At 33.4% G+C, this 26,800-nt stretch overlaps 1 protein-coding gene and 1 pseudogene across 3 annotated transcripts; both read left to right on the top strand.

Annotated features, from left to right (window-relative positions):
• Window positions 1-2,143: 2,143 nt before the first annotated feature.
• LOC149560333 (putative disease resistance protein RF45) lies at window positions 2,144-5,127 on the top strand (annotated as a pseudogene).
• On the top strand, window positions 4,800-19,862 carry LOC149560334 (uncharacterized). Of its 3 annotated transcripts, XM_089824606.1 has the most exons (13): window positions 4,800-4,931; window positions 6,909-6,970; window positions 7,617-7,671; window positions 8,836-8,896; window positions 14,101-14,178; window positions 15,288-15,356; window positions 15,476-15,530; window positions 15,728-15,773; window positions 18,924-18,992; window positions 19,084-19,149; window positions 19,274-19,326; window positions 19,428-19,476; window positions 19,580-19,862. In XM_089824606.1, exons 9-13 carry the CDS (start codon window positions 18,981-18,983, stop codon window positions 19,661-19,663), a joined length of 264 nt encoding a protein of 87 aa, XP_089680732.1. In that variant the 5' UTR covers window positions 4,800-4,931; window positions 6,909-6,970; window positions 7,617-7,671; window positions 8,836-8,896; window positions 14,101-14,178; window positions 15,288-15,356; window positions 15,476-15,530; window positions 15,728-15,773; window positions 18,924-18,980; the 3' UTR covers window positions 19,664-19,862. The 3 variants fall into 3 exon arrangements, with proteins under 3 accessions (XP_089680732.1, XP_089680731.1, XP_089680733.1); XM_089824605.1 differs by lacking the exons at window positions 4,800-4,931; window positions 6,909-6,970; window positions 7,617-7,671; ... (4 more) ...; window positions 19,428-19,476; window positions 19,580-19,862 and adding exons at window positions 11,376-11,697; window positions 17,869-18,394; XM_089824607.1 differs by lacking the exons at window positions 4,800-4,931; window positions 6,909-6,970; window positions 7,617-7,671; ... (3 more) ...; window positions 15,476-15,530; window positions 15,728-15,773 and adding an exon at window positions 18,522-18,828.
• Window positions 19,863-26,800: the final 6,938 nt, after the last annotated feature.

Genomic DNA, 26,800 nt, shown 5'->3' on the forward strand with positions numbered 1-26,800 from the left:
CTTTATGGTTATATGATGCATTTACATAAATAATGTTAATTCTATGTTCATTTTTGTTTTTTTTTGTTTAGTGCATATTTGACCCTATGTTCCGAAGGTTCTTTGGTGTGGAGTTACATATTTAGACTAGATAATCTAATGACTATGCCATTGGTTTTTAATCTTATTTATTTCTTTTGCATGCATTCTTCTACGTTAGTAGATTATGAATAATTGATGTGTTTTATTTTGTGAGATAATTTTTTCCCATAACTTTTCAATAATGTTTTTGCATAATTTTTTAATAAATTTTTTAATTATTAATTTTAGTTTAAATATATATTTTTTGCATGTTTATTCACAAAGAAGATTTCATTTTATAATGTTTTTTTTATAACTTTTCAATAATATTATTAATTATTAATTTTAGTTTAATTTTTTTGGCATGTTTATTCACAAAGAAGATTTCATTTTATACATCATTAAGCCTCTTTTTTTTAGAATAATAAGATTGCAGTTCTTTTTTATAATTTAATTTTAATGATACCACATTCTATTCTTCAAATTAGTTTGTAAATAATAGTTTTGATTTAATAGTTTTTGAATTTTTTATTTATCTTTTTGTATTTAATATTTTATTTTAAAAACAATTATTATTGTAATTTATTTTATTAAAATATATAAAATTAAAATACAGATTATATATATATATATAAGTTAAGCATGTTTGTTAATATAAGTATTTGTGTTTTTTATCATAATTTTGATTTATTGTTTTATTATTCTCAATTTTTGTTGTTGATTATGTTGTTATTTCTTTTATGTTTTGAATTATTTAACATAACAATTTCTTTACTTTGTAAACTATTTGTTTAAATGTTAAGTATAATAGAATACATTTTCAAATTCATATCGTCATCTTTAATTTCAATACGTAGGAGATAATTTCCATAGCAATTCAAATTGTGATATTGCTATACGGATTTAATTGTGTGATTTTGAGTCAAACTCATTGACCCATGTTTCATGAGTAGTGATTCAACATGAATCCATCTCTCATGAGAATAAATGGAATAGTTTGCACTCATGAGTTTGACTCAAAATCACATAATTAAATCCTGATAGCAATATCACAAATTTTAGTTTTGTTTTATTTTTGTAATTTGTATTTATCTTATTTATTGAAAATTTTTAATTAATCTATTAAAAATTTTATAGTTTTTTTAAAAATACTAATCATCAAGCAATCAATATATTAGTAATAGAAAATAAAATAAACATGTATTGTTAATTTTCAAATAAAACTTTGATGACAATGTCAAGAAGTGTGAATAGATTTGTAAGTAGAGGTGTTTTTATGTTTAGTGGAGACTTTCCTTTAATATCATTGTCTTTCTTATTGAAGAGGTCTTGGGTTTGAATTTTCTCAAATTTTACACATAATTAAAATTAATCTAACAAGCAATAATAATAATTAATCTAGACTTTGCTGTTCTAGATTTTTACAAATTATTTTCTTTTTAATAAAATTAAAAAATGTATACTTTAGATTTTTTTAATTCTACTTTATTCCTTATAATTTAGACAAAATATAATTAAAAACTTATATTCTTGATGATAACCTGAAATTCCATAGCACTACAATAGCTTTTGTTATTTTCACGATTACAATGTCATTCCACCACTCCTCGTAAAGAGATCAGAACAAGAATCAAACTAAACCAAAAGAATATCGACAGGAGAAGAATTGGAAAATGAAGATGCCTGAGCCAATGCTTCCTCCTTTTACCAAAAGCAAAGGAAATTTGAAATACGAAGTGCTCAAGAAGCAAAGAATAAAGACGTTTGATTGCCTTGGGATATGGACTTGAAACATTTAGAACCCACTTTGCCTGCTTTTATTAAAGCGCTGGTCCATTAAACTCTCTTTATGCTCAAAAGCAAGGGAAGCGAATCGACTCTTTATTTAACGTGGCCATATGCTATAATTGATTCACACTCCATTCCCATTCAAAGCATTACGAACAAACTTTACCTTCACCGTCAATGAGAAGCTCCCCTTTTTAATTATAAATTTAGAGACTCGTCACCGTACTTTACTCCCATTCAACAAAGTTTCAGCTGCATTGCTATTTTAACTTTCTTCTTTTAAGTCTCAGAGTGTGTAAAAAACTCAAAGATGGCTGCAGGGCTTGCTATTGCAGTTGCCAACGGCTGTGGTTGGAAAGCTCGGCGAGATTGCGGCGCAGCAATTGGTGAATGAGGCATCGCTGCTACTCAACTTCAGAGATGACTTCCGATGGTTGGAGACGAAGCTCACAGACATTTCAGACTATCTGCGATATGCAGATGAGCAGACTTCGCTCAGTGCTTCTGTGAAGAGATGGTTGTCGGAAGTGAGCGACATTGCTCTTGATGCAGAGGATGTTATTGATGAGGGCGTTGTTGAGCCTTTGTATAGAAAGCCCACCCAATCTTGTGTATACAATTGCAGTGAGTTGGTCTTTCGGTATAAGATGGGGAAGAGGATCAAAGCTCTGAAAGGGAGGTTGAGCTCTGCCTTTCAGAGGGCCCAGGAGCTCAATCTTGTTCGTCAGGTGTTGCAGTCAAATCAGCCTTCAACCAGTACTGCTGAAAGTGGAGCAGAGTTGAGGAGAGGGAGTATATTAGAGACCGAGTCACGAGTTGTGGCTGTGGAGGACAGGGTCAGAGAAATTGTGAGATTGTTAGATGAACCTGCTGTTGCTGTTGTTGCCGTCGTCGGTATGGGCGGCCTGGGGAAGACTTTGCTTCTGCAGAATGTCTATGACAGAGTTAAACAAAGGTATGAGCATTCTGCGTGGATCTCTGTATCACAAACTTAATCTCTTAGAACCTTGCAATGTGACATAGCCAAGCAGATTAATTTGCAAATAGAGGGTGGTATAAGTGATGTGCTAGTAGCTCAGTTGATACATGGCTATTTAGGGGGTAAGAAATGTTTGATTGTTCTTGATGACGTGTGGAGGCGGAGTGTACAAGGCAACTTGATACAGAGTCTTGGCTTTCCAACTGGCACTAACAACCAATGTAAAATTGTGGCTACCACAAGAGATAAAGTTGTAGCTGAACACATGAGAGCTGACTATGTCTATGAGATGCAACTTCTCTCGGAGGAAGACAGTTGGAATCTGTTTTGCCTCTTTGCCTTTCCTAGCAGAGAGGGAAATAGCCCACCCGAGCACCTGAAGAGTTTGGCTCGTCAGATTGTACAAAAATGCGGGAGGCTGCCATTGGCTGTCAAAACAGTTGCGGCATCCCTGGCAAGATCTCTAGGCTTAGAAGACTGGAAGTCAAAACTGGGGAAATTGAAAGATGTTAATGTAGGGGAAGAGGGCTCCACCATGAAGATCCTTAAACTGAGTTACGACTCTCTTCCTTCACATCTTAAATCTTGTTTTGCTCATTTCTCTTTCTTTCCAGAGGATACAGAGATTTATTTTTCTAGGTTTAAGGACACCAAAGATATACATCAAGACTATTTGATATATTTGTGGATGGCGGAAGGTTTCATTCCGCAAGGACGGTGGAACGTTGGGTTGAATTACCTACACCAACTTGTAGACCTATGTTTGCTGGAAGTAAACACAGCTCTTTCCTGTTACACTGTGCACGATTTGTTGCATGATCTGGTTATTAATATAAGTAGAGAACATAAGTGTGAATTTCATCTTCCCTTACAGGAAACAACCTACCGCCGGTTACTATTGGGTAAGAAAGGTATAGCCAATGATGCAATTTCAGCTGGACGTGTTCATTGCCAGGGACTGCTTCGCACTCTTTCATTCTCTTAGAATCAAGAAATTGCAGGCATTCCACAACACATGTTTGATCATTTGAAAGTACTCCGTATTCTCGACTTGAGCAGCACTTGCGTCTCCACACTTCCAAAATGTGTTGGGAAATTGAAGCTTCTGAAGGTTTTGAATCTGTCTCAAACAAAGATTATGGAGGTGCCGGATTGTCTTAGAAAACTGAAGAGTCTTGAATATCTTGATGTGTCTGGATGCATCGGCATACGACGTCTACCTGACTGGATAGGCGAGGTCCAATCTCTTTCCCATCTCGATACAAGTGGCTGCTCAGAAGAAGTCGATAGTCACATGCCCAAGGAAATATCAAGGTTCTCCAATCTGAGGACTCTGAGATCAGATGCCTTCCCACTGAGTACTGAAGAGAATGAAATCTTAGATGTTCAAAGCGTCGGTCGTTTGACCAATCTTGAGGAAATCACCTTTCGCTTTGAAGACAGTGGTGTGTTGACAAGTTTAGAAAATGGTGCGCTTCAGCATCTGGTGAAAATGAGAATTCTTATAGTAAGAAATGAGATTCCTGCAAGGGAGGGCGATACAGAAGAATGCAATCTTCCAGCATTCCCAGAGAATATGCGTGTATTCACAGATCTTCAAGAACTCTTTGTGGCCCGTTTCTCCGTACCAAGTTGGATATGTGGTATGGTCAATCTGACAGAACTTTCATTGTATAGGTGCAGCGGTTATCCATTGTTTCAAAAGATGCCCAACTTACGATTACTGGTGCTGGTTGAGGATTCGAGATGCAAAGAATTGCCAGAGAAGTTTGGAGAGGGTGGAGGATTTCCTAAATTGGTCAGGCTAATGGTTGGTAGCTTTTCCCTTTAAGAGGAGTTGCCGGCGTTGGAGGAGGGAGCCATGCAATGCCTTGAATCGTTACAGATAAATAATTGTCCGCGGGTGAAAAAAGTTCCAGAGGGATTGCAGCGGTTGAGGAGACTAAAGAGAATAAGGGTTGATGAGCCAAGTAACGAATTGAAGGAGAGGTTAGGGGAAGGAGGGGATGACTGGAAAAAACTCAAAGCTAGAAATCCTAACATTCAGATAGATGTATGATATCAGCCAGGTCATTTATTCAGTTTCAGATGCCGCCTAATTTGTGTGAGAGTTTCTCTTCAGATATTTTATTCCTGAAGTTATAACTAACCATTTAGATGTAGACTTCGGTTATTCATTTTTTAACATTTTTTTTTTAAACAAGTGTTCCCGTATATATCTCTGTTTATATGTAAAACGGGCCTATGCTGTTCATAGAATAGTCAATGCTATTACAAAAGTGATCTACTTACAATTTTAATTTAAATACACTAAACTTTAAATTAATTTATTTAAAAATATTATAATTTTTATTGATTTTTTTTTTAATTTATAAAAAGGGTAAATGCTTTTGACCTGGAGCTATAAATCAATGAGGCCACAAATGGCGGACCTCATCCCCATTAGGTTTGAACCTTGATGGCAAAGATAACAATGCAACAACTTAACCATCACAACATGCCACTATTGACAATTTTTTATTGATAAACTAATATTATCAGGAATTATAATTATAATTAGCCTCTTTTTTTAATAAACTTAAATTATAATTGAATGAAATAAAATAAATAATTATATTTTTTACAATCATTAAAAGTAAAAGGATTTAATTTTCAAAGGTTAGTATGGGGTTTACATAATATATAATTATTTAATAGAAAAATGAATCATAATTAAAAAAAAATGTACATAATTATAATATGCATTGTGTAATATGTATAAAGTTGAACGATTTGGAACAAGAAAAATAAGTTCGGATCGAACTAAATATTTGCAAACTTATGTACCTAGTGAACTCAAGCATGATAAATTACAAGTGATGCATTTACTTCCTCTATTAATTATTTTTGGTGCTTCAACTAGGCATGTTCATATTTCTAGCTAGATGATACAAACTAAAGTGGTTTCAAATACATTGAGAAGCATACCAAAAAATACAAGTGAACTAAACTCAGAAAGATTCCGTAGGATTTAAGTGGGAGAATGATCTAAGGGCATCTAAAATTGACATTGGCTAAGATGTAGAAATTTAATAATTTTTTTTTCCTGTATTTTCTAGATCTAACCATGCAAATGTCAAATAAATGCTTACATGTCTGTATCAGATTACAAAGAATGTTTTAACTCTCTAAATGTACAAATTTAAAGAATCCAAATTAAGGGTACAACTATTAAATATGAGGACATACATAAGAGTGTTTTTAAATTTATAGTAAGTAGGACTTGGACCAATGTGACTCTTTGATTTTAGACAATTATGGCATAATTTGGGGTCATTGTTTCTATGCATGTTTTTAGTAAACCACTTATGACTTTTTGTTTGAAATATTATTATTTATTGTTATTTAGGGATGAATTTACATGATTTTAAAAAGTAAACTACAAGTGTCCTTGTGCTAGAAAGAAATACTACTTGGTTGTTTTAAAAGAACAATTATATTTTCTTCAATGTTGAGTTTTTAGTCCCTGCCATAGGGCAGGAGACTAAAGTTTTCAACCTCTTCTTAAGTATTAGCTTGTTGATTGGAAAATGTGTTTTTTAAGATCATAACATTTTAACCTATAGTTTGTAACATGTAATTGAATTATTTGATGTCATCAATGAAAATTATTTTTTTCCTATTGATTGTTCTTATTTTTACTAGTGGTCTTTTCCTTTTTCTATACAAATATTATGTGAAATATTTGAACATGGAAAACGTCATTTTTGCAAGAAAGCTACGTGTCTTTTGTTCCAGTTTTCTAAACACACAATAGCTATAGAAAATAAAACTTTCTCAATAGATATTCTTTACATGTATTGAGTTGTAGGATTTCTAAAGAGTTTGGTACATAGATTTTTGTATGAACAAAAAAAAAAAGTATGCAAGAACATTATAAGTTGGAAAAATTCAACAAAGCATCACTTTGCTCTCAATCACCAATTGGAGCTATGTGCTCTATAAGGTTGAAATTTTTTTGTTTGTTTTCTTTTGAGCAAGAATAACTGCTTGTAACGTTTTGTGAATATTGAAAGATAGTTTAACTTAATTCTTATTGTAGGCTAAGAATAAATTTTGGAAATGCTGACTTCCTATGGAGTAGTGGCTTGGGCATAGTGAGAGGTCAAGTATCATCTTCTACATGCCTTCTACTTTATATAACTTCTTAGATTGGTGATGCTCTTTCGAATGATGACCACAAATCATGAAATTGTCTTTTAGTTTGGCCTTATTATCCATTTTTACAAAAATATGGTGAAACCCTAAATTATCTTTTCCAATTTGCTTTTGAAATTTTCATTAGAGAATTCTAGAGTTCAATTTTAATTCTCACCAAAATTTTAGAGAGGTTGTAGGAACTTTGTTTAATTTTAATCACTTTTTTCAACCAAGAAATTATGTAGATTTTCCTTCAATATGTATGAGGACTTGTACATTTCCATTGTTCTATCACTCAAAAAATCTTATGCTGAATAGGCTGTCTAGACAAGTTCTCATGGAGATAAAGCACACATAAGTATGTTAAGAAATTTCCAATTTAGAAAGGGCCTTTTTGGATAAAGTTTGGCATAATAGATATGAACATTCAAGGGGGAGTTTCAAACAGATAAATATAGAAGACTGTGTTCTTTGTGTGAGTCTTCATGATAATCCTTCTTTCCCTACATCATACAACCACTATTATTGCCCTTGTGAGGTTAAACCATTACATCTAGAGGATTAACTTTTTTCCACAATTTTAAAGTTGTGTGTGATATTATGTTTACAGGGAACTAGGCTTTCATTGGATTCACAAGCATTAGGGAGAAGATTACTTTTGCCAGGTAACTCAATTAGCAATATGAGGAAAATAAGAGTTTCTAAAATAAAATATAATTAAAAGAAAATGTGTGATTAGCTTGTTGTTTAATTTCTCACTTGTGTGTTAAAACTCACGTTAGATATATAATTTTCTTTGATCTTGCAAAATCCTTAAGTATATGTCTCTCTCGTAGCATCTTAGGAGAAGGAAATAAACTCATTTATGTAGGTTTCTTATTATGTAGAGTGAAATCAATTTTACTTTTGGAAATCACCTCCTTAAATTATAGAAAATTCAATATCTCCATTTAAAATGTTAGTGTGGAAATACTACTATAGTCAAGTTGTACTAGGAACTTTCTAAACAATTCAAAGATTGTATGTAAAATACTCAGTGTTGACCTAAAATATCAAATTTAGTGCATCATCTAGGTAGTTATATGTATGTTTCCAAATTTTTTCTTACTCTTTTCTCATAAGAACATTAGAATATCTTAGATTTAAAATATTCCAAGGGCACGAGCCTTTTCTAGAGGTTTATTCTCATTGCATATATTTTCTTGGTTGTTTTAAAAGAACAATTATATTTTCTTCAATGTTGCGTTTTTAGTCCCTTCCATAAGGTAGGAGACTAAAGTTTTTAACCTCTTCTTAAGTATTAGCTTGTTGATTGGTAAATGTGCTTTTTAAGATTATAACATTTTAGACTATAGTTTGTAATATGTAATTGAATTATTTGATGTCATCAATGAAAATTATTTGTTTCCTATTGGTTGTTCTTATTTTTACCAGTGGTCTTTTCCTTTTTCTATACAAATATTATGTGAAATATTTGAACATGGAAACTATTATTTTTTCAAGAAAGCTACATGTCTATTGTTCCAATTTTCTAAACACACAATAGCTACAGAGAATAAAACTTTCTCAGCAGACATTCTTTGCATGTATTGAGTTGTAGGATTTCTAAAGAGTTTGGTTCATATATTTTTGTGCCAATAAAAAAATACTATGCAAGAACATTATAAGTTAGAAAAATTCAATAAAGCATCACTTCGCTCTCTATCACCAATTGAAGCTATGTGCTCTATAAGGTTGAAATTTTTTTGTTTGTTTTCTTTTGAGCAAGAATAACTACTTGTAACATTTTGTGAATATTGAATAACAATTTAACTTAATTCTTATTGTAGGCTAAGAAGAAATTTTGGAAATGCTGACTTCCTATGGAGTAGTGGCTGGGCATAGTGAGAGGTCAAGTATCATCTTCTACAGGACTTCTACTTTGCATAACTTCTTAGAGTGGTGATGCTCTTTCAAATGATGACCACAAATCATGAAATTGTCTTTTAGTTTGGCCTTATTATCCATTTTTCCAAAAATATGTGAAACCCTAAATTATCTTTTCCAATTTGATTTTGACATTTCCATTAGAGAATTCTAGAGTTTAATTTTAATTCTCACCAAAATTTCAGAGAGGTTGTATGAAATTCGTTTAATTTTAATCTCTTTTTTCAACCAAAAAATTATATAGATTTTGGTTCAATATGTATGAGGACTAGTACATTTCCATTATTCTGCCACCCAAGAATTCTTATGCTGAATAGGCTATCTAGAAAAGTTCTCATGGAGACGAAGCACACATAAGTAGGTTAAGAAATTTCCAATTTAGAAAGGGCCTTTTTGGATAAAGTTTGGCATAATAGATATGAACATTCTAGGGGGAGTTTCAAACAGATAAATATAGAAGATTATGTTCATTGTGTGAGTCCTCACAATAATCCTTCTTTCCCTACGTAATACAACCACTATTATTTCTCTTGTGAGGTTGAACCATTACGTCTAGAGGATTAACTCATTTCCACAATTTTAAAATTGTGTGTGATATTATGTTTACATGGAACTAGGCTTTCATTGGATTCACAAGCCTTAGGGAGAAAATTACTTGTGCCAGGTAACTCAATTAGCAATATGAGGAAAATAATAGTTTTAAAAATAAAATATAATTAAAATAAAATGTGTGATTAGCTTGTTGTTTAATTTCTTGGTTGTGTGTGAAAACTCATGTTAGATATATAATTTTCTTTGATCTTGGCAAATCCTTAAGTATATGTCCCTCTTGTAGCATCTTAGGAGAAGGAAGTAAACTCATTTATATAGGCTTCTTATTATGTAGAGTGAAATCAATTTTACTTTTGGAAATTACCTCCATTTAAAATGTTAGTGTGGAAATACTATTACAGTCAAGTTGTACTAAGAACTTTCTAAACAATTCAAAGATTGTATTTAAAATACTCAGTGTTGACCTAAAATATCAAATTTAGTGCATTGTCTAGGTAGTTATATGTATGTTTCCAAAGTTTTTCTTACTCTTTTCTCAGAAGAAAATTAGAATATCTTAGTTTTAAAAAATTCCAAGGGCACGAACCTTTTGTAAAGGTTCATTCTCATTATAGGTGTCCCGCAACCTGATGATGGATGTTTATAGATAAAATCATAGTTCATACAATGCATAGGTGTTTTTTTATGAGATTATTTTTTAATACAATGACGAAAAATTTGTATCAGAGGAATCCCAAAATAATATATTCATTAAAAATCATAAACTTTTGTTCATATAAATGATACCTTTCAAACTTAAAAATTTCAGCACGTGTTTTCTCAAATACCTTGTAAAGTTTTCCAGCTATGTGTGTATAACTACACACTTTATTAGTTAACCTCTTCTCTTCCAACATAGTTATTGGGATATTTTTCCTTCCTCTCGGGCCCTCCCAACATGAATATGAAATGTTCATAAATTTCCCTTTAAGGAAAATATAAGCTAAAAATTGCTTTCAACCAACCAAAATAAGTCTAGTAGAGATAGAATGTATGCTGAAAGAGTATTGTTGTTTACTATGTTTGTGTATAGAACGTGTCACATAGAGAGGGATAAATGTTTATCGAGCAATATAATTAAAATTTTCTTAGTTGACATATTATATTTAGAAGCATAATTTCAAAATCTAAAAGAATACTAGGTGAAGTTATATATATTGATCACAACACATAGAATTGCCTTCATTGAAAAATATCATTTTCCAAGAATTAATATAGTGATGGTCACATCAAGAAATTTAATCTACCAAGTAAAATGAATAACATTGAAATTATTAAAAATTGCAAAATACATGTTCAAATGAGTTCTTAACTCCAGAAAAATATTTAGAAGAAGAGTGTTGAACAAAGTTTTGAAAGTACTTATCATAATTCAAAGGATCAATATGATTATTTAAAGCACTAAGAAATTTTATCAATGACTATAGATCCCCATTTAGAGGCAACAAAATTACTTATAATGAGAGTTGTATCATGTTAATTAATCCACTCTTGGAATAGACACATTAAAGTAGATTATATTGGTTATCATGGCTAATTTGATGACTTGGAATTAACCTCTAGGGATCAACTTCCAATCAATATAAAATTCATCCTTAAAAATTTATGCTCAAACTAATTTTCTTAACAATATGTTTTGAAAGGACACTTTAATCATTTTATGGATCAAATACTTATCCTTGCTCTTTAAGTTTCTAATACAAGTTATCTTGCTGATTTTTTCTTTGACAAAATGATTTGCTTGCATGTGTTGCATCCATTTCAGAACCTTGAAAAGGTTTCTAATGAAAGTTATATTAATAGTTAATTTTCTACATCAAATATAAGGATCCTCAAGTTGTTAGCAGTATCAATCTCTTACATGGGAGGAATTCTCTTTTAGTGTCCAAAGCACAAACTATTTTAGGATGAATGAAAGAAATAAAATAGAAAAAAATTAATTTACCTTGCTAGTTTCTTCTCTACATGCAAAGGGCTTTGAATGGTTGAGTTTATTTTATAAATTGACTACACATCCACAACTAGTGATATTTGGACATGTCCTTGCATGGTAGAGTCATATCAGATAGGAAACATAAGTGCCAAAATAAAGGGCGAAATGTCATGGATTAATGAAGAGGAAAATAAATTGAAGTCAAAACCGATGAACTTAGATAGAAGATATCTAGAGAAAGGTATGACATCAAATTTTTTATAGAATGTTGTATATAATTTATCATGTACATATGTTATATAAATTTACATCTTTATAAAAAGTCAATCATAGTCAAAGGAGGAGTACTTATTTTGTAATTTTGAATGAAATGATAAGCGTTTTATCTACTAATGTCAAAGGGGGAGATTTTTGATCGCTAAGGCATGTTGCCAATTAGTGTCAAATCCTTAGTCATTTCCTAGGCTATGTTGGTTGGTCATCACTATGACTAAGCTTTATAGTAAAGGTCGAGTGATGCATAGTAGGCTTGTTTACTTTTTAGTTTGAGCCAAGAAAGTCTTTAGTTGTTGAGTACTCTAGTATGAACCAAGTGAGAACATGTGTCAAGTAAGAAAAAAGTCAGTGGACTTCAAGGGGTGAGTGCACCAAGTTGGTATACAAAAGAGTGGACACCCCAAAATAAAAAGAAAAATTTTCAATAACCCAATAGAGTTATTTAAAAGTTAAATGCCAACCAAGATTGGTATCCAAGCTTGGTCATTATACTTTTACAAACTTGATCGAGTTTCATAAAAACTGATCGGGTTATTAAATGAGATAGTTAAAATAACCTGATCAAGTTTTTTGAATTATCTCATTTAATAACCTAATCAAATTTTGTAAACTATATATTTTATCTACTATCTATGCTTGAGAGTATTTTTATACCCTCAAATGACATTGGCAACATGGAGTGCAAAGGAGAACATCAAAACCTGATTGGGTTTAACATAAAAATCAATTTTCTATTGCATTTCTATCCATGGTGCCCCACAAATGAGGTAGTTCTTCATCCTATTTGTCATTTATGTATTTTTTTATCAAATTTTGTTATGTGGTTTTTTATTTTATAAGTTTTATAATTTTTAAAAAAATTGTTTAATATAGATGCATCAAGGAATCCAAGAAAATGAGGGAGAGATGAAAGAAAAACTCCTATACAATCAAACCCTCCACTCATCATGACACAACAAAAAAACACTCTACCTATTGTGACATGACCACAAAACCCTTCACCTATAGTGACACAACAATAAAACCCTCCACTCAATGTTCCCATTCAACAACCACCACCTCCTATAAACCTTATATGCATTCAATTGCATCATTTAACTACTACATAAGAGGACCTCATAAATTTCCTTACAAAAAAAAGTTCTAACATTACCCAAATGATCAATAGGTTGCGATCATCTACACTCTCTCACCACTCAACCCTAGTGTATACACTTGAATAAATGGCCCAAAATTTAGATGAGGCATCTAAGGAGGTTACAAAATTGGGTACATGGAGGGATAGGTGTTGTGCATTTTATGCTGATGGGTTATGATATCAACAAGTTAAAGATAAAGACATAAAAAAATGTACTATAACATTCTCTTTTCACTAATCTTATATCTGGCAACTCCCTAAGTTACACACAACCAAAACTTTTCCCATTCATTGGTGCACTCATACTAGGATGAGATTATGTTTTTGGGATAGGTGGTATATGGTATTTGACCTACCATCATGTAATAATTATGAGGTGCCTATATATTTTTTGAGAAAGCTATATTGTGAGTTCATCCTTGGCAATCTTGAAGCCAAATTACTTTGAGATCCATCAGTTCTAGGGCAGAGGGAGAGGCTCTGTGCAAGATAGACCTAAGGCTCATAGGGTGGTACCACAACATGAGAGGAGATGTACAACACGAAAAACCATGCCTCATGTTGTGCTCCCATAAATTGTAAAGGAAACTATTAATTTACAGACTCTTCATGTGGCTGCATCATTGATAGATATTATCATTGATCATGGCTCATAGCTAGGTGATTTTCCTTCACTTATGGTACCTCAACCATCATCAGATGCACCTTTAGGGTCATCACAACATGCAACAACTCCATCATCATCACCTATGGCACCTTAGCCATCATAGCCTATGGCAACTCCATTAGCATCACCTGCACCACCAATTTCATCTCCCCTTGTGTTACTTGCACCACTGGTGACATCTCTTCTTATGTCACCTACTCTACTAGTGTCATACTCACTTGTGTGACCTACATCATCATCACGTGCATCATTACAATCTTTCAGGCCCAATCAACATTTTTGTTATAGCTGCTAGCACATGTGTAATGGGATAGATATAGAGGCATCTTAGGATAGAATATCATCTCATCCATGTGTACATTGTGGGTATACTTGTTATTCATATAGAGGTGGGGTTTCACATTCACAAATAATTTGATGGCAATGGTCTTTTGTGGACATGATACACAAGTTTTCTTGTTTGAGTTTTTCCATGATATTATTTAATCACCTAAATATTGTAAAAGTAAAAAAAATATGTTATAGATCACTCTAGATTGATATGTGAACTATATGCAATGTAGGGTGCAGTAAGAACTACAAGAATATCATAGAGTACTCGTTCAATTAGAGGTGAAAAGCTAGGAGCAATAACACCCAAGGTAAATTTTTTCAAATATTCTTAAAAGTAAAATAATACATTGGCTTTAAAATATTGTTTCTCAATTGGTATGACACTAAAAACTTGCTTATAGATCCTCTTCCATCTCCTACCATCATTGAAACCCTCCCATTCATTAAATCCATCTAATTCCCATCCACATCTCATACTCCTAGCATTACCCAAACCCCATCTAATGAACCTCATGAGTTTTGAAATGACATTATTTAATCACCTAAATATCACAAAAGTAGATTATTTTTAATTTTATAGATAAATTTAGATTGAAATGTTCAAACAATATGCAATGTAGAGTGTAGCAAGTAGTATGAGAACACCACACAATACTCATTTTTCTAGAGATGCGAAGCTAGGAGCAAGAACACTTGAGGTAAAGTTTTTTAAATATTCGTAAAAGTACAATATTACATTGGATTTGAAATATTGTTTCTTAATTTGTTTTCATAAAAGTACAATGATACTTTTCCATCTCCTACCATCATTTAAACCCTCTCAGATTCATCAAATCCATCCAATTCCCATCCAAATATCTTGATAATAGAATACCCAAACTTCATCTAATGAACCTAATGAGTTCATCCTCCATATATCCATCCGCATCAAAGAACCTCCATTCACATAGGGTGTCTTGTAGGAGTGTGGAGATCATGAATCTCCACTTCTATTTTTTTACAAGGTGCCAAAAGTTCATTTTCATCTCTCTTTTCCTTTGTGATCTCTTTGTTTTCAATTTAGGCCTTGTAGTCTTTTTGAGCCCCAATTTTTCCTATCTTTCAACTATCCTTCCAATATCATTCTCCAAGTCCTTCTTCTGTCTTCTTCCCCTCCTATGATCTTCTTATTATTATTATTGTGCCTTCTTTCCATTTACAACATTATTTCATATTTATAACAATACTCTTTACTATTTTTTAGGGCTTTTTAGAGGCTAAAATTTCTCAAATTGATGATGCCATGCTTTCTTCCATTAACTTTGTCCTTGAGAACTATGCGGTATCATAGCTTGCACACCTATCAAGTTTAAAATTTGAGTTGAACTCATGATGTGTCTTATTGATTCATCTTATGTTATATTTGTTTCTTCTTTAGGGTACTCCACATAGCTCAAGCCTTGGAGAAAAGGGAAGGAAATTAGAAAGAGCACCAGAACAAAAAAAGGTATTGAATACAAGTCAAGTTTATATTTTTAAATTTATTTTGATTGAATGTATATACATATACTCAATATTGATGAATACATGTTGAATTGTTTATTGTATATATTTAAAACAATTCAGTTTTGTAGAGTTGATGAATGCACTTGAGACTACTAATGTTGAGGCAATAGAAGAGGTAAAATTTCATATTTTCCTTCTCATAAATTTTAGGTTATAGTATGCATTTTTTCTATATACATATTAAATAGTTTCATTTACAAATAAGTACATGTCTTTTTTTCAATTTTATAGTTATTATCAACAATTTGTCTTATTAACATGTGGCATTTTTTTGAGACTTTGTTCAAATCCTTTCCCATTTCATTTTGTTAGGAATCCCAAGCATCAAAGACAAGGTCAAGCACAATAGAGGCTAGAGGTATGTATGTAGATTCTTAGTTGAATCCCTCTCATGATCTCAATTTGGATTTCTTATGTGTGTGATAGAAATACCTAATGCCTACTCTATAATTCTAATATTTAATCGCTTACCATACAAGTTGTGCCTCAAACCAACATTGATTCACCAGTGGTTGTGCCTACTGCTAGCATAAGAGATCTATCTCAGGCTACTGTATGTTAAATTTTCTTTTTTATTCTATTTGGAATCCCTAATGCTACACTATAATGCTAACATTTTATCACTTACCATATAGGTTGTGTCTCATATTGACACTAATTCATCAATGGTTGTACCTCCTTCTAGCATGGGAGATCTAGCTCCGAATGCAATATTTTGTTTTTGTTTTTTTTTTACTCTATTTGGAATCCCTAATGCCTACTCTACAATTCTAACATTTTATCTCTTACCATACAAGTTGTGCCTTATACTAGCACTAATTCATTAGTGGTTGTACCTATTGCTAGCATGAGAGATCTAGCTCAGGTTGTAGTATATATTTTTTGAAATCTATTTGGAATCCCTAATGCCACTTTATAATGCTAACATTTTATTTCTTACCATACAAGTTGTGCCTCATACCAAAATTAATTTTTCGGTGATTGTACCTCCTGCTAGCATGTGAGATCTAGCTCAAGCTGCAGTACATTTTTGTTTTTTAATTTGTTTGGAATCCCAAATGTCACTCTATAATGCTAACATTTTATCACTTAATGTACAAGTTGTGCCTCAAACCAACATTGGTTCATTGGTGGGTTTGCCTCTTGTGAGCATTGATTCATCGATAGTTGTGTCTCCCATCATCACTCTACCTCATCATTTTGTTAGGAATCCCACCCATAGATGAAGGTGCCCATTACCATTATCATTTAGTCCAACTATGGGAAAAAGGGATGAGGTAATGAACAAATCAACTATCCACAATTTAGAACTCAATTTCAAGTTATTTTCATATTACTTATAGTAAGATATTTGATAGTGTATTTTAATCTTTCTTCTGCAGACACCTAGTGGGCCACAAATTGCATCAAAGAGGCTCAATTTTGATGATCTTATTAGAGTAATAAAATATTTTCATATTAATTAAATCACATTGATTTAATTTTTTTTAAAGGAAAAAGTGGGCAAGCCACTATAATATTTAATTAATAAAAATGATTCAAAAGCTCAATCGAGAAAGAATCAGTAAGAAAACCTTGAATTGTCATTCAATACAAAAAATTTGATTCATCAAATATTACATGCTAAGTATAGTTTTTAGATGCCAAAAAGAATCCAGTTTACATTGTGAAGTATATACTACTTCTGAACATATAACTAAGAGCCAAAATACAAAAATCAGAACTCCAAATTTTCATTCTTCCATTTCAACACAATCTTGAATGACTTGCATTATGTGAACCTCATCATCCACAACTAGAAAGCCACTAGTAATGATGGTAGCCTAAGTGTGTGAATCCCACCTTGAACCAAAGGTCAAGCTCCCACCAAAAGCACCTAGTGAAGGAATAGTTGAGTCCCAACCACTTCATATATCATCTAACTTTTCCAGAGACCAACCTGATGCCTACTATACGGCCATATGCACTGAGTTGTGGTGCCAAAAAGGTGACAAGTTTTTTTGTTTTTTTCCCTATTTTTAATAGCGTGCATGCGCTATAGCGCACACGCTCTATAGCATGTATGCGCTATGGATTGGGTAACCCAAGCCATAGTGCGTATGCACTATAGCACGTGCGTGCTATTAGCAAAACCAAAAAAGTATATATGATGGGATGCACACCCACAGCCCATCATTTTCATCAGTATTTTTTGCTATTCCTACAGAGAGCAACACGTACGCGAGTTAAAAATGCAACATTTTCACCATCCTTTGCCAAAATGCCTCCTCACCGATGAAATCCAAGACCACAAGCGCACCCACGACAATGTTGTAAGTGATATAAACTTAAATTTGCATTGTTTGATATGTTTTTCATATTGTTTTGTAGGTTTTTTATATTGTTTTGTAGGGTTTTTATAAATTTCATTTAGATTTGTTTATTTATTTGGATTTCAGTTGATTTTTTATCAGGAAATGTTCATAATCAACCGAAAAATCCACAAGAACCTCAAAACCAAAACCCTCCTCAAGAAGAACAAAAAATTCCACAACCCGAACCAATTGCAAGACCTCTGCTAGGCACACAAGAAAATATAATAAATGAAATAGAGAGAGGAAAAACTGAATTAGGAAGACTCATTGCTCGGTTGAAAAAATCTGGACAAACCAATCCAACGAGGGCTCAATTGGCATCATCCCTTGAATCCATTAACACCCAGATAGCCTCAGTTAGTGGTCAGTTAGATATTTGGTAGGTTAAGAGGGATGAACAAAAAAGATTTTATGCAAATAAATTGTCATATGAAGATGTTAAAAAAAAAGGAAATACCAAAAGGTAGTATATGTGCATTATTTAGAAAAATCGATGAGCAAAATACTGTTAGAGAGGGTACTAAATGATTCCCCATCCATTGGTGCATACACGATGCTATTAGAAATAATTTTGTTGATAGATGGTGGATGCTTTTTGATGCCCCTCCTTGCAACAATCACGAGGTCCCCATGTATTTTTTGAAGAAATTATATTGTGAGTTTGTCCTTGGGGAGATCCCTAATTATTTTGATATATTAGATTCCCAAGGTAGAGGGAGGGGGGGGGGGTGGGGGTCATCATTTGAGAGGTTGGGAGCATTTCATGATCCTAATGTAGTTAGGGCACTTATGGTCAAGCCACAACATGAGCATGTGATTATTCCTTCAGTTGTGAAGGAACATGTAGAGGCCAGCACTCTAGGGACCATTAATGCTTTGATGCAGACCCTCATCCATTCCATGAGCCCATTAGTTGAGGGGGAGCCTTCTGTGCATCATGGTCACATGTGCACTTCATGTGGATCTCTAAGCACATTTGGCACTCATGCTGGAGATGGTGCGGATGATGGGCTTGTCAGTGATTAGTTCTTGAACAACACATTTGGCATTGACACTCAGGTAAATTACAATTATAATTTACTAATTTGATCACATTTCATATGTATAGTGAATGATTAATTAATTAGCATCTATTGACATTGTTCAAAATTCAGGGTTAGAGTGTTGTTGGGCCTAGCAGCGATCCTCCAGGCCCATCTTTTGTCCCTTCCATGAGTCCAGAGGTATGCATCAATTTAATCATTTTAATTAATACATATATTTATTACATAATCATATTAAGGATTGACAAAAAAAATTATGCATGTGCATCAGTTCTCCATAGGACCCTCAACCTTTACTACAGACTCAAAGCATAGACATCATATGAGCTTCACACAGGTACAATTGTTTCATGTTAATTTAATTCATTTGATTATATTTATTTCATGTTTAATGTTAGATGTAACTTGTATTAAATGACATGCATCTCATGATGTCGGACACACCTCCTCATCTGCAACAGTCTGTTGATATTAGAGTGGCCGCCATTATGGCTAGCTCACAACCATTAATGGAGGTATGAAAGAATTTTCTTCATTTTAGTTGTTGTTTATAATAGTTAGTCTCAAAATTTCTAATGTTATTTATAAGTGATTATATTTATTGAATTTTTGTAGGGTCTCATCATGCCTGATCATCCACGAGCATTCGAGGTGGACTTACAGAGTGAGTATTTGATGGTGGTAAGAAAATAATTGATTTTGTGTGTACATATATTTGATTTAAACATATAATAAATATTGATTCATATCTACTTTCTTTGTATCAGTTGGAGTTGGAGAAGAGCCTCAACAAGAGGTCGAGTGAGCATGTCAGGAGGATCCCATCATCTCCACCGTCTTCCTCCATATGACGACAGAGGACGTCGAGAGACTTGTTTCCTTCCCCTCGTGGGAAGGAAAAGATATAGTTGATCTAGACATGTATATATATAGGCATCAGTGGCCATATTCGATACACATTTGATGTATATGACATTCTATTTTTGATGTATGAGATTATTCCACTTATGACATTATTGGTTAATATATGATATGTTTGTTCATATACAACATTATTGGTTATCATAATATATTATGTGTTTGTTAATGTACATGATATTATTGGTTATCATTTTATATTATATGTTTGTTCATGTATGACATTAAATTAGATATGTTCATGTATGATATTAAATTAGATATGTACATGTATGACATTAAATTAGATATGTTTATGTATGACATTAAATTCAATACCTAATCTATTCAAAACTTTGATAGAATATATTGATTAACAATAAACTTTATCACTATTTAAGCATAAGTTAATCATTTGCAATATGTCATCGTCATATGATTTATGATCTTGTTCATGTTTAAAGTTTTCCTTCTCTATCATTTGTTTATCAAGTTTAATTCAATACCTAATTAGTTTAAATTTTTGATACAATATTGATTGGCAATAAACTTTATCAATCAAGATCGATTAGGACCTCCTAGCAATAAACTTTATTAGGCAATATTTGTGTACCTCCTAGCAATTGGTCACCTAAATGAGAACTTTGAGATTTATTAGGAACTCCATGAAAGAAATCAGTAGTTTGAAATTACTCTATCCAACAAAATTAGATCAAAAGTTCTCTAAACATTTATGTTAAAAATAAGATAAAAATTTGATCACAAGTTGTCACAAAGTTTGTGTAGAAGAAAAAATCATTGTTACAAAAAGAATATAGACAAGAAGAAAAAACAAAATTAGCTTGTTGAGCTTCAATACATAACCACCATTCTTTATCATCAATTAAAAAATGTTAGAGATAGTAGAGAAAAGATGGATTATTTGCCAAAAAAAGTCATTTTAAAAATCATAAATGTAACATAATCACTGATAGTTTTATGTGTTTTCATACATTAATGATTGTAACATAATCACAAGTTGATTGGAATGTGTTGTTATTATTCTATTGTAACTAGATTAAGGTAAAAATAAAATTTTAATAAATAGTTGTGATGTATAAGAAAGAGAGATATCTCACATGAGAGGGGGACGAATCTAAGATGACACATAAGATACTTGTAAGAGGGAGCTATACTTGTTAACGAATTTACAATGCATATTATAAAAAATCATAGAGCATCTTTAAAAGGAAATAAAAGAGTATGACAAGTGGAAGGAACATGTTTCTTTGTAGACTCGTATTCAAATTTGGGTGCTGATTTTCTAATGAAGGATTCAAGCACTACAATTTGGTAGTTTTGGCTCATGTTATCCTTGTATCTCACTCTATCTTGTATCTCATTTTCTCTTATTCCCCCCCCCTCTTTATATTTCTATTTTTTCCATATCTATGTAGCCATCTATCCTCTTCATCTCCCCCTCACTAATGTAGAGATGTTGAGCAAGAAGTGAGGTTTAAGCACTTTCTTCTTCCTAATCTACCAAACTAAACTTGTGGCCTTCCTAATATCTTACTCCTTAGGATATCATTTTTGTGGCCTATCCAAAGTGATAGGGTCATTTGTGAACTCCTCCAAGGTGAGTATTTCTCCAATCAAGATCTTGCACCTTTTTATTTTAGGGATACTAGCCCTATTCCAAGCCAATAATTGTAACTCTTCACCAATGGCTTCACCAACCCCAAGTTTCTATTGGGACACCTTCCTTGTGTTGAACTGATTAAGAATCAACTCTTGGTTTAACCCTCCAATTTTCATATAGTACAAAATGTTGACTATCATAGAATTCCTTGTAGGTCTCCTACTCTAATTTTTTGGACTTAAATTCCTCTTAGGTTGAAATCTAACTATTCTATGGGTAGATTCAGACACCCTTTTGAAATTTATTTAAGACTCCAAAGCCTAGATTCTAAATTCCATTCCTGTAGCACCTAACCCATGTAAAGTACATAGACCTAATAAGGTCACACTAGGTTTGGTTTTCAAAGTAATTACTAGATAATTGGTGCATGAATTGGTGCATGGCCTCAAACCTCCTCTACTCACCAATATATATCATCTTCAAATTATGATGAAACACAATAATGTTTCCACTTTTTTCTATTATATATTCCCCCTTATGAAAATACTCATAGAACTAATAAACCCTTCATCTCCTTGCAACACTTCTCTACTTCATGTCTCTACTTGACTCATATCTTAACTATAACACTTCTCTCCCTGAGTAACATTCACCAATAGTTCATTTCCCCCCCTTTGACTCATATCTTCTATTTTTACATCTCTACCTTTGATATAAGTCCATTCAATATTTTATCTTCATTAACAATTTATCAATGTTTTTAACTAAATTTCTAATGTTTTTAACTAAATTTCCCCTTTTTCTTAACATCTTTAAAGTTAGTCAATATTGATTATCCATTTTCACATAGGAATATATTTATATTTTGTAGAAAATATTTTATATCTACTCATACTCTTATCATCCCTAGTCATGACAAACAACACAGAACAATGAGTTGCCTCTAGCAATTTGATGTTTTTAGTGGAGGATAGAGAGTTACATAGTTGGTGAAAATTTGGATGTGTAATGAATAAAAAAAAAAAAGGAAATAAGAAGCCATTAGACACATGACCTACAATGTGGTATTTTCATGCATTCATTGGGTTTCAATATTATGGCTTTTGTGAGAGCAATGTTATCATTACAAAGAGATTCACACCTCAAAGGTGAGTGCAATGTACCCTTCTCAAACATAATCAATTTGAGAATGATTAGGCTTTGAGAATGATTAGGCTTTTTTGAATGTTTTTGTAGACTAATTTGGTAGACAAGGGAGAACTCCAAATTGGAGAGGACAAGGTTGATTGAGCAATGATTTGTTCATGGACAATGTCAACCTTAAATTTGCATAAGGTTACTATTTAAATTAAGTTTACATTTCAGCACAAATTATTCCTAGACCTTTCTCGAAACTTTGGATGGGGCTAAATAAGAATGCTAATCAATTTTTGTTCAAAGATAATGCCTAGATTTAATGTAATAAAATTTCTTGTTTTTGAAGTTGGCATAAAAAGTTACAAGTCAATTTTGAAGGTCTTAAAGACTCCTAAACTCGAAAGTGTTTGTAATTAGTGTAGTGGAGAATGTTCAAGAATGCTTGATAATGTTTGAGAATTGAAGGGGATAGGACAAGGTTAGGGATAGGGTTTATCTAGCCACCTAGAGCTAACAAAGTAGACAATTTGATCCCACAACGAAAGGTGAGAGAGATTTGGCAGTTGGTAACTTTGTACTGGCCAATACTGCAAGTTTTAGCATCACCTGAGATGGCATTGTAAAATAAAAATAGACTATGATCTCCAAAAAGTGAGAGAGGTTATTTTAGGTCTCTGCAACATGGTCCTGTAGGAATTAGAATCACATTCATACCTCATACTAGCTCTGAGATATACCCTGTCAAAGATCGTAGCCCTATGGCATTTAGTGACCTTTAGGGACATTTCAGTTCGGCATGCCCAAGAATGTTTGAGCATTGAAGGAGATAGGATTAGGTTGAGGATAGGGTTTACTCGGCCACCCAGAGCTAATGGAGTAGATAGTTTAATCCCACGATGAAAGGTGAGAGAGATTTGGTAGTTGGCAACTTTGTACTGGCCAATACTGCAAGTTTCAGCATCACCTGCGATGGCATCATAAAATGAAAATAGAATGTAATCTCCAGAAAGTGAGAGAGGTTATTGTAGGTCTCCACAACATAGCCTTGTAGGAACTAGAATCGCATCCATACCTCACATGAGCTCTGAGATATGTCCCATCAAAGATCAAAACCCTATGGCATTTAGTGAACCTTCGGGACATTCCAGTTTGGCAGTCCTGAGAATGTTTGAGCACTGAAGGGGATAGGACAAGGTTAGGGATAGGGTTTAATTAGCCACTCAGAGCTAATGCAGTAGACAGTTTGATCCCACGATGAAAGGTGAAAAAGATTTGGCAGTTGGCAACTTTGTACTGGCCAATATTGCAAGTTTCAGTATCACCCGATATGGCATCGTAAAATGAAAATAGAGTGTGATCTCTAAAAAGTGAGAGAGGTTATTGTAGGTCTCCACAACATCGTCTTATAGGAATTAGAATTACATCCATACCTCAGATGAGCTGAGATATGCCCCGTCAAAGATCGTAGCCCTATAGCATTTAGTGACCCTTAGGGACATTTCGATTCGGTGTGCTCGAGAAAATTTGAGCATGGAAGGGGATAGGATGAGGTTAGGATAGGGTTTACCCAGCCACTCAAAGCTAATAGAGCAGACAGTTTGATCCCACGATGAAAGGTGAGAGAGGTTTGGTAGTTGGCAACTTTGTACTAGCCAATATTGCCAGTTTTAGCATCACCCGAGATGGTGTCGTAAAATTAAATAGAGTGTGATCTCCAAAAAGTGAGAGAGGTTATTTTAGTTCTTTGCAACATGGTCTTGTAGGAACTAGAATTGCATCCATACCTCACACAAACTCTAAGATATGCCCTGTCAAAGATCGCAACCCTATGGCATTTAGTGACCCTTAGGGACATTTTGGTTCGGCATGCCTGAGAACATTTGAGAAGTGAAGGGGATAGGACAAGGTTAGGGATAGTGTTTACCCAGCCACTTGGACCTAACAAAGTAGACAGTTCGATCCCATGATGAAAGGTGAGAGAGATTTGGCATTTGCCAACTTTGTACTGGCCAATACTGCAAGTTTCAGCATCACCCGAGATGGCATCATAAAATGAAAATAGAGTGTGATCTCCAAAAAGTGAGGGAAGTTATTGTAGGTCTCTGCAAAACCATCCTGTAAGAACTAGAATTGCATCAATACCTCACATGAGCTCCAAGATATGCCCCATCAAAGATCGCAGCCCTATGGCATTTAGTGATCCTTAGGGACATTCCAGTTCGGCATGCTTGAGAATGTTCAAGCACTGAATTGGATAGGATGACGTTGGGGATGCAGTTTACTCAGCCACTTGGAGCTAAAAGAGCAGACAGTTTGATTCCACAACCCTTTTTCCACTAGGCTACAAATTTGAGCAACTTTTACAACTTTCAACAATGCAACTTTGCAAAAAAAGTGCAATTTTTACATTTTTCACTTGATTCCAATTCTATGACTTAGAAAAGTTTTGGCAATAGTAAAACCTCAAAGGAATATAGGAATATTGACAATTTTAAGGTTATTTCCTAAAAGTTGCTAAATTGTTGCAAAAGTTGCTAATGCAACTTTGCAATTTTTGCACTTTTTGGAATTTCAACTAACCACTAACCTAAATGAATGGTAATCATTCCAAATGATTATTATAGACTCAAAACCACTAAAACAACCTAAAAAAGTGCAAAAAATTGCAAGAAAGTGCAAAAAATTGCAAAATGCAAAAAGTTGCTAAGAGCAATTTTTGCAAATAATAGTTGTCAAACTGAACATGAGGTTGTACAGTGTTCCAACCATCCAAATGGAAGTTATAACTACTTAAAGGCATGTACTTAAGATCCCCACACGTGGAAATGGTCATTATATGGATGGTGGACAACATTGTCAATAAAAAACTTAGATTTTATGCCTTTTTTACTATTTTTTCAACTATGTATGGCTTGTACGGATTGGTGGTTGTACAAGTCTTATATAATTAGATAGAGGTATGAGTTAGGATTCCATTTCAATTGGTTTTAGGTCTTTATCTTGTATACAAAAAACATTATATCAGTTTTAGTGTAGGTAAGTCAGATTTACTCCAAATTTGAGAGTTTCAGCAAGATGGAATCCTTACTTGCAAACCCATTGTGGGATTTCAATGTCGCTTTGTGGAATACAAGTTAGGAGAGGGTTATTTGAGATGGAAGATATTCAAGGCTTTAGGAGAATGGCATCTATTTTTACTAGCAATCCTAGGTAGACTGAACATAATCTTATGTCTAGTCTAGATTTGAAGGATCAGGCTCCTAAACTGATTAATCTGACCCAAGTGAAGGGTGTAGAACGACAAGTTTGATATATAGCAGAGATCCAAGGGGTTGAACCAAGTTTGTGAATGCATTTTTTTATGTTTTCCTTGTAACCCAACCTAAATAGGCCATTTAGGACTGTGACACAAAGTGGGCATAACTTGATGCTGAAGCCAAGTTGTTGGTTAATCTTTTGGAATCTCTTAGGGGATATTTTTGATTAGATAAATAGGTTTTAAAGGGACCCTGAAACCCAGGAGTTAAAACATTAACAAGGCTGATAATAAGCGTTAAAAACCCAGCCAAACAAGTTCTAGTTCAAAGGCTAAAAATAAGCACAAGGCCCAGCCGATAGACAAAAGCCAAAGAAAAGGCCAAGAACAGAAACAACATGAAATGATCAGGGAAAAAGCCCTTACAAAAGGCCAAAAAAAGGCACAAAAAGAAATAAAAGAATAGGTAGAGGATTAGTCCTCATTCTTTCTCTCCAAGTCTTGCATGACCTGAGCTACCTCATAGGCCATCTTGTTCTCCTAAGCCTCTTGCTAGTGCACCCTTTGATCCTCTTGGTCCTAACCATTGTTGATGTTTTCCTTTGTAGTGTTGACCCCCATCCTGGTTTCTTCCTTGTCTTTTCCATCCTCATCATCCTTCATAACTCTATCTTTGATCCAGCCTGTTAAGGATATGATGTTGCTATTAATGGAGCTAAGCATCGAAATCATCTGATTCGAGAGATTATTATTGTAGATTTCAAGGGTGTTGGTCCTTCTCTCTACTAGACTAAGCCTCTCACCATTGTCATCTCTTTTATCAGAGTTTGCTCAATCCTTGTTATTCTGCATATGACCCACCTGCTCTTTAACCTCCTCCAGCTCATGGTAAAGCCACTTGATTGATCTGAAGTTATCAATCATGCTATTGTTAGCATTGTTCAAGAGATTCAGCCCGGTTTCCTTAGCTTTGTTCGAAATAGCCACAATAGTCGGGTCAATGAGTTCTTCAAGCCTCACCTCTTCTTAGTTATCCACAATGACCTGTGAGATCATGGCCTCTCTAAAAATGCCCAT

Source organism: Cupressus sempervirens, chromosome 4, assembly GCF_028749045.1.
Source record: "Cupressus sempervirens isolate cs-2001-9-10 chromosome 4, ASM2874904v1, whole genome shotgun sequence".
Classification (NCBI taxonomy): domain Eukaryota; kingdom Viridiplantae; phylum Streptophyta; class Pinopsida; order Cupressales; family Cupressaceae; genus Cupressus; species Cupressus sempervirens.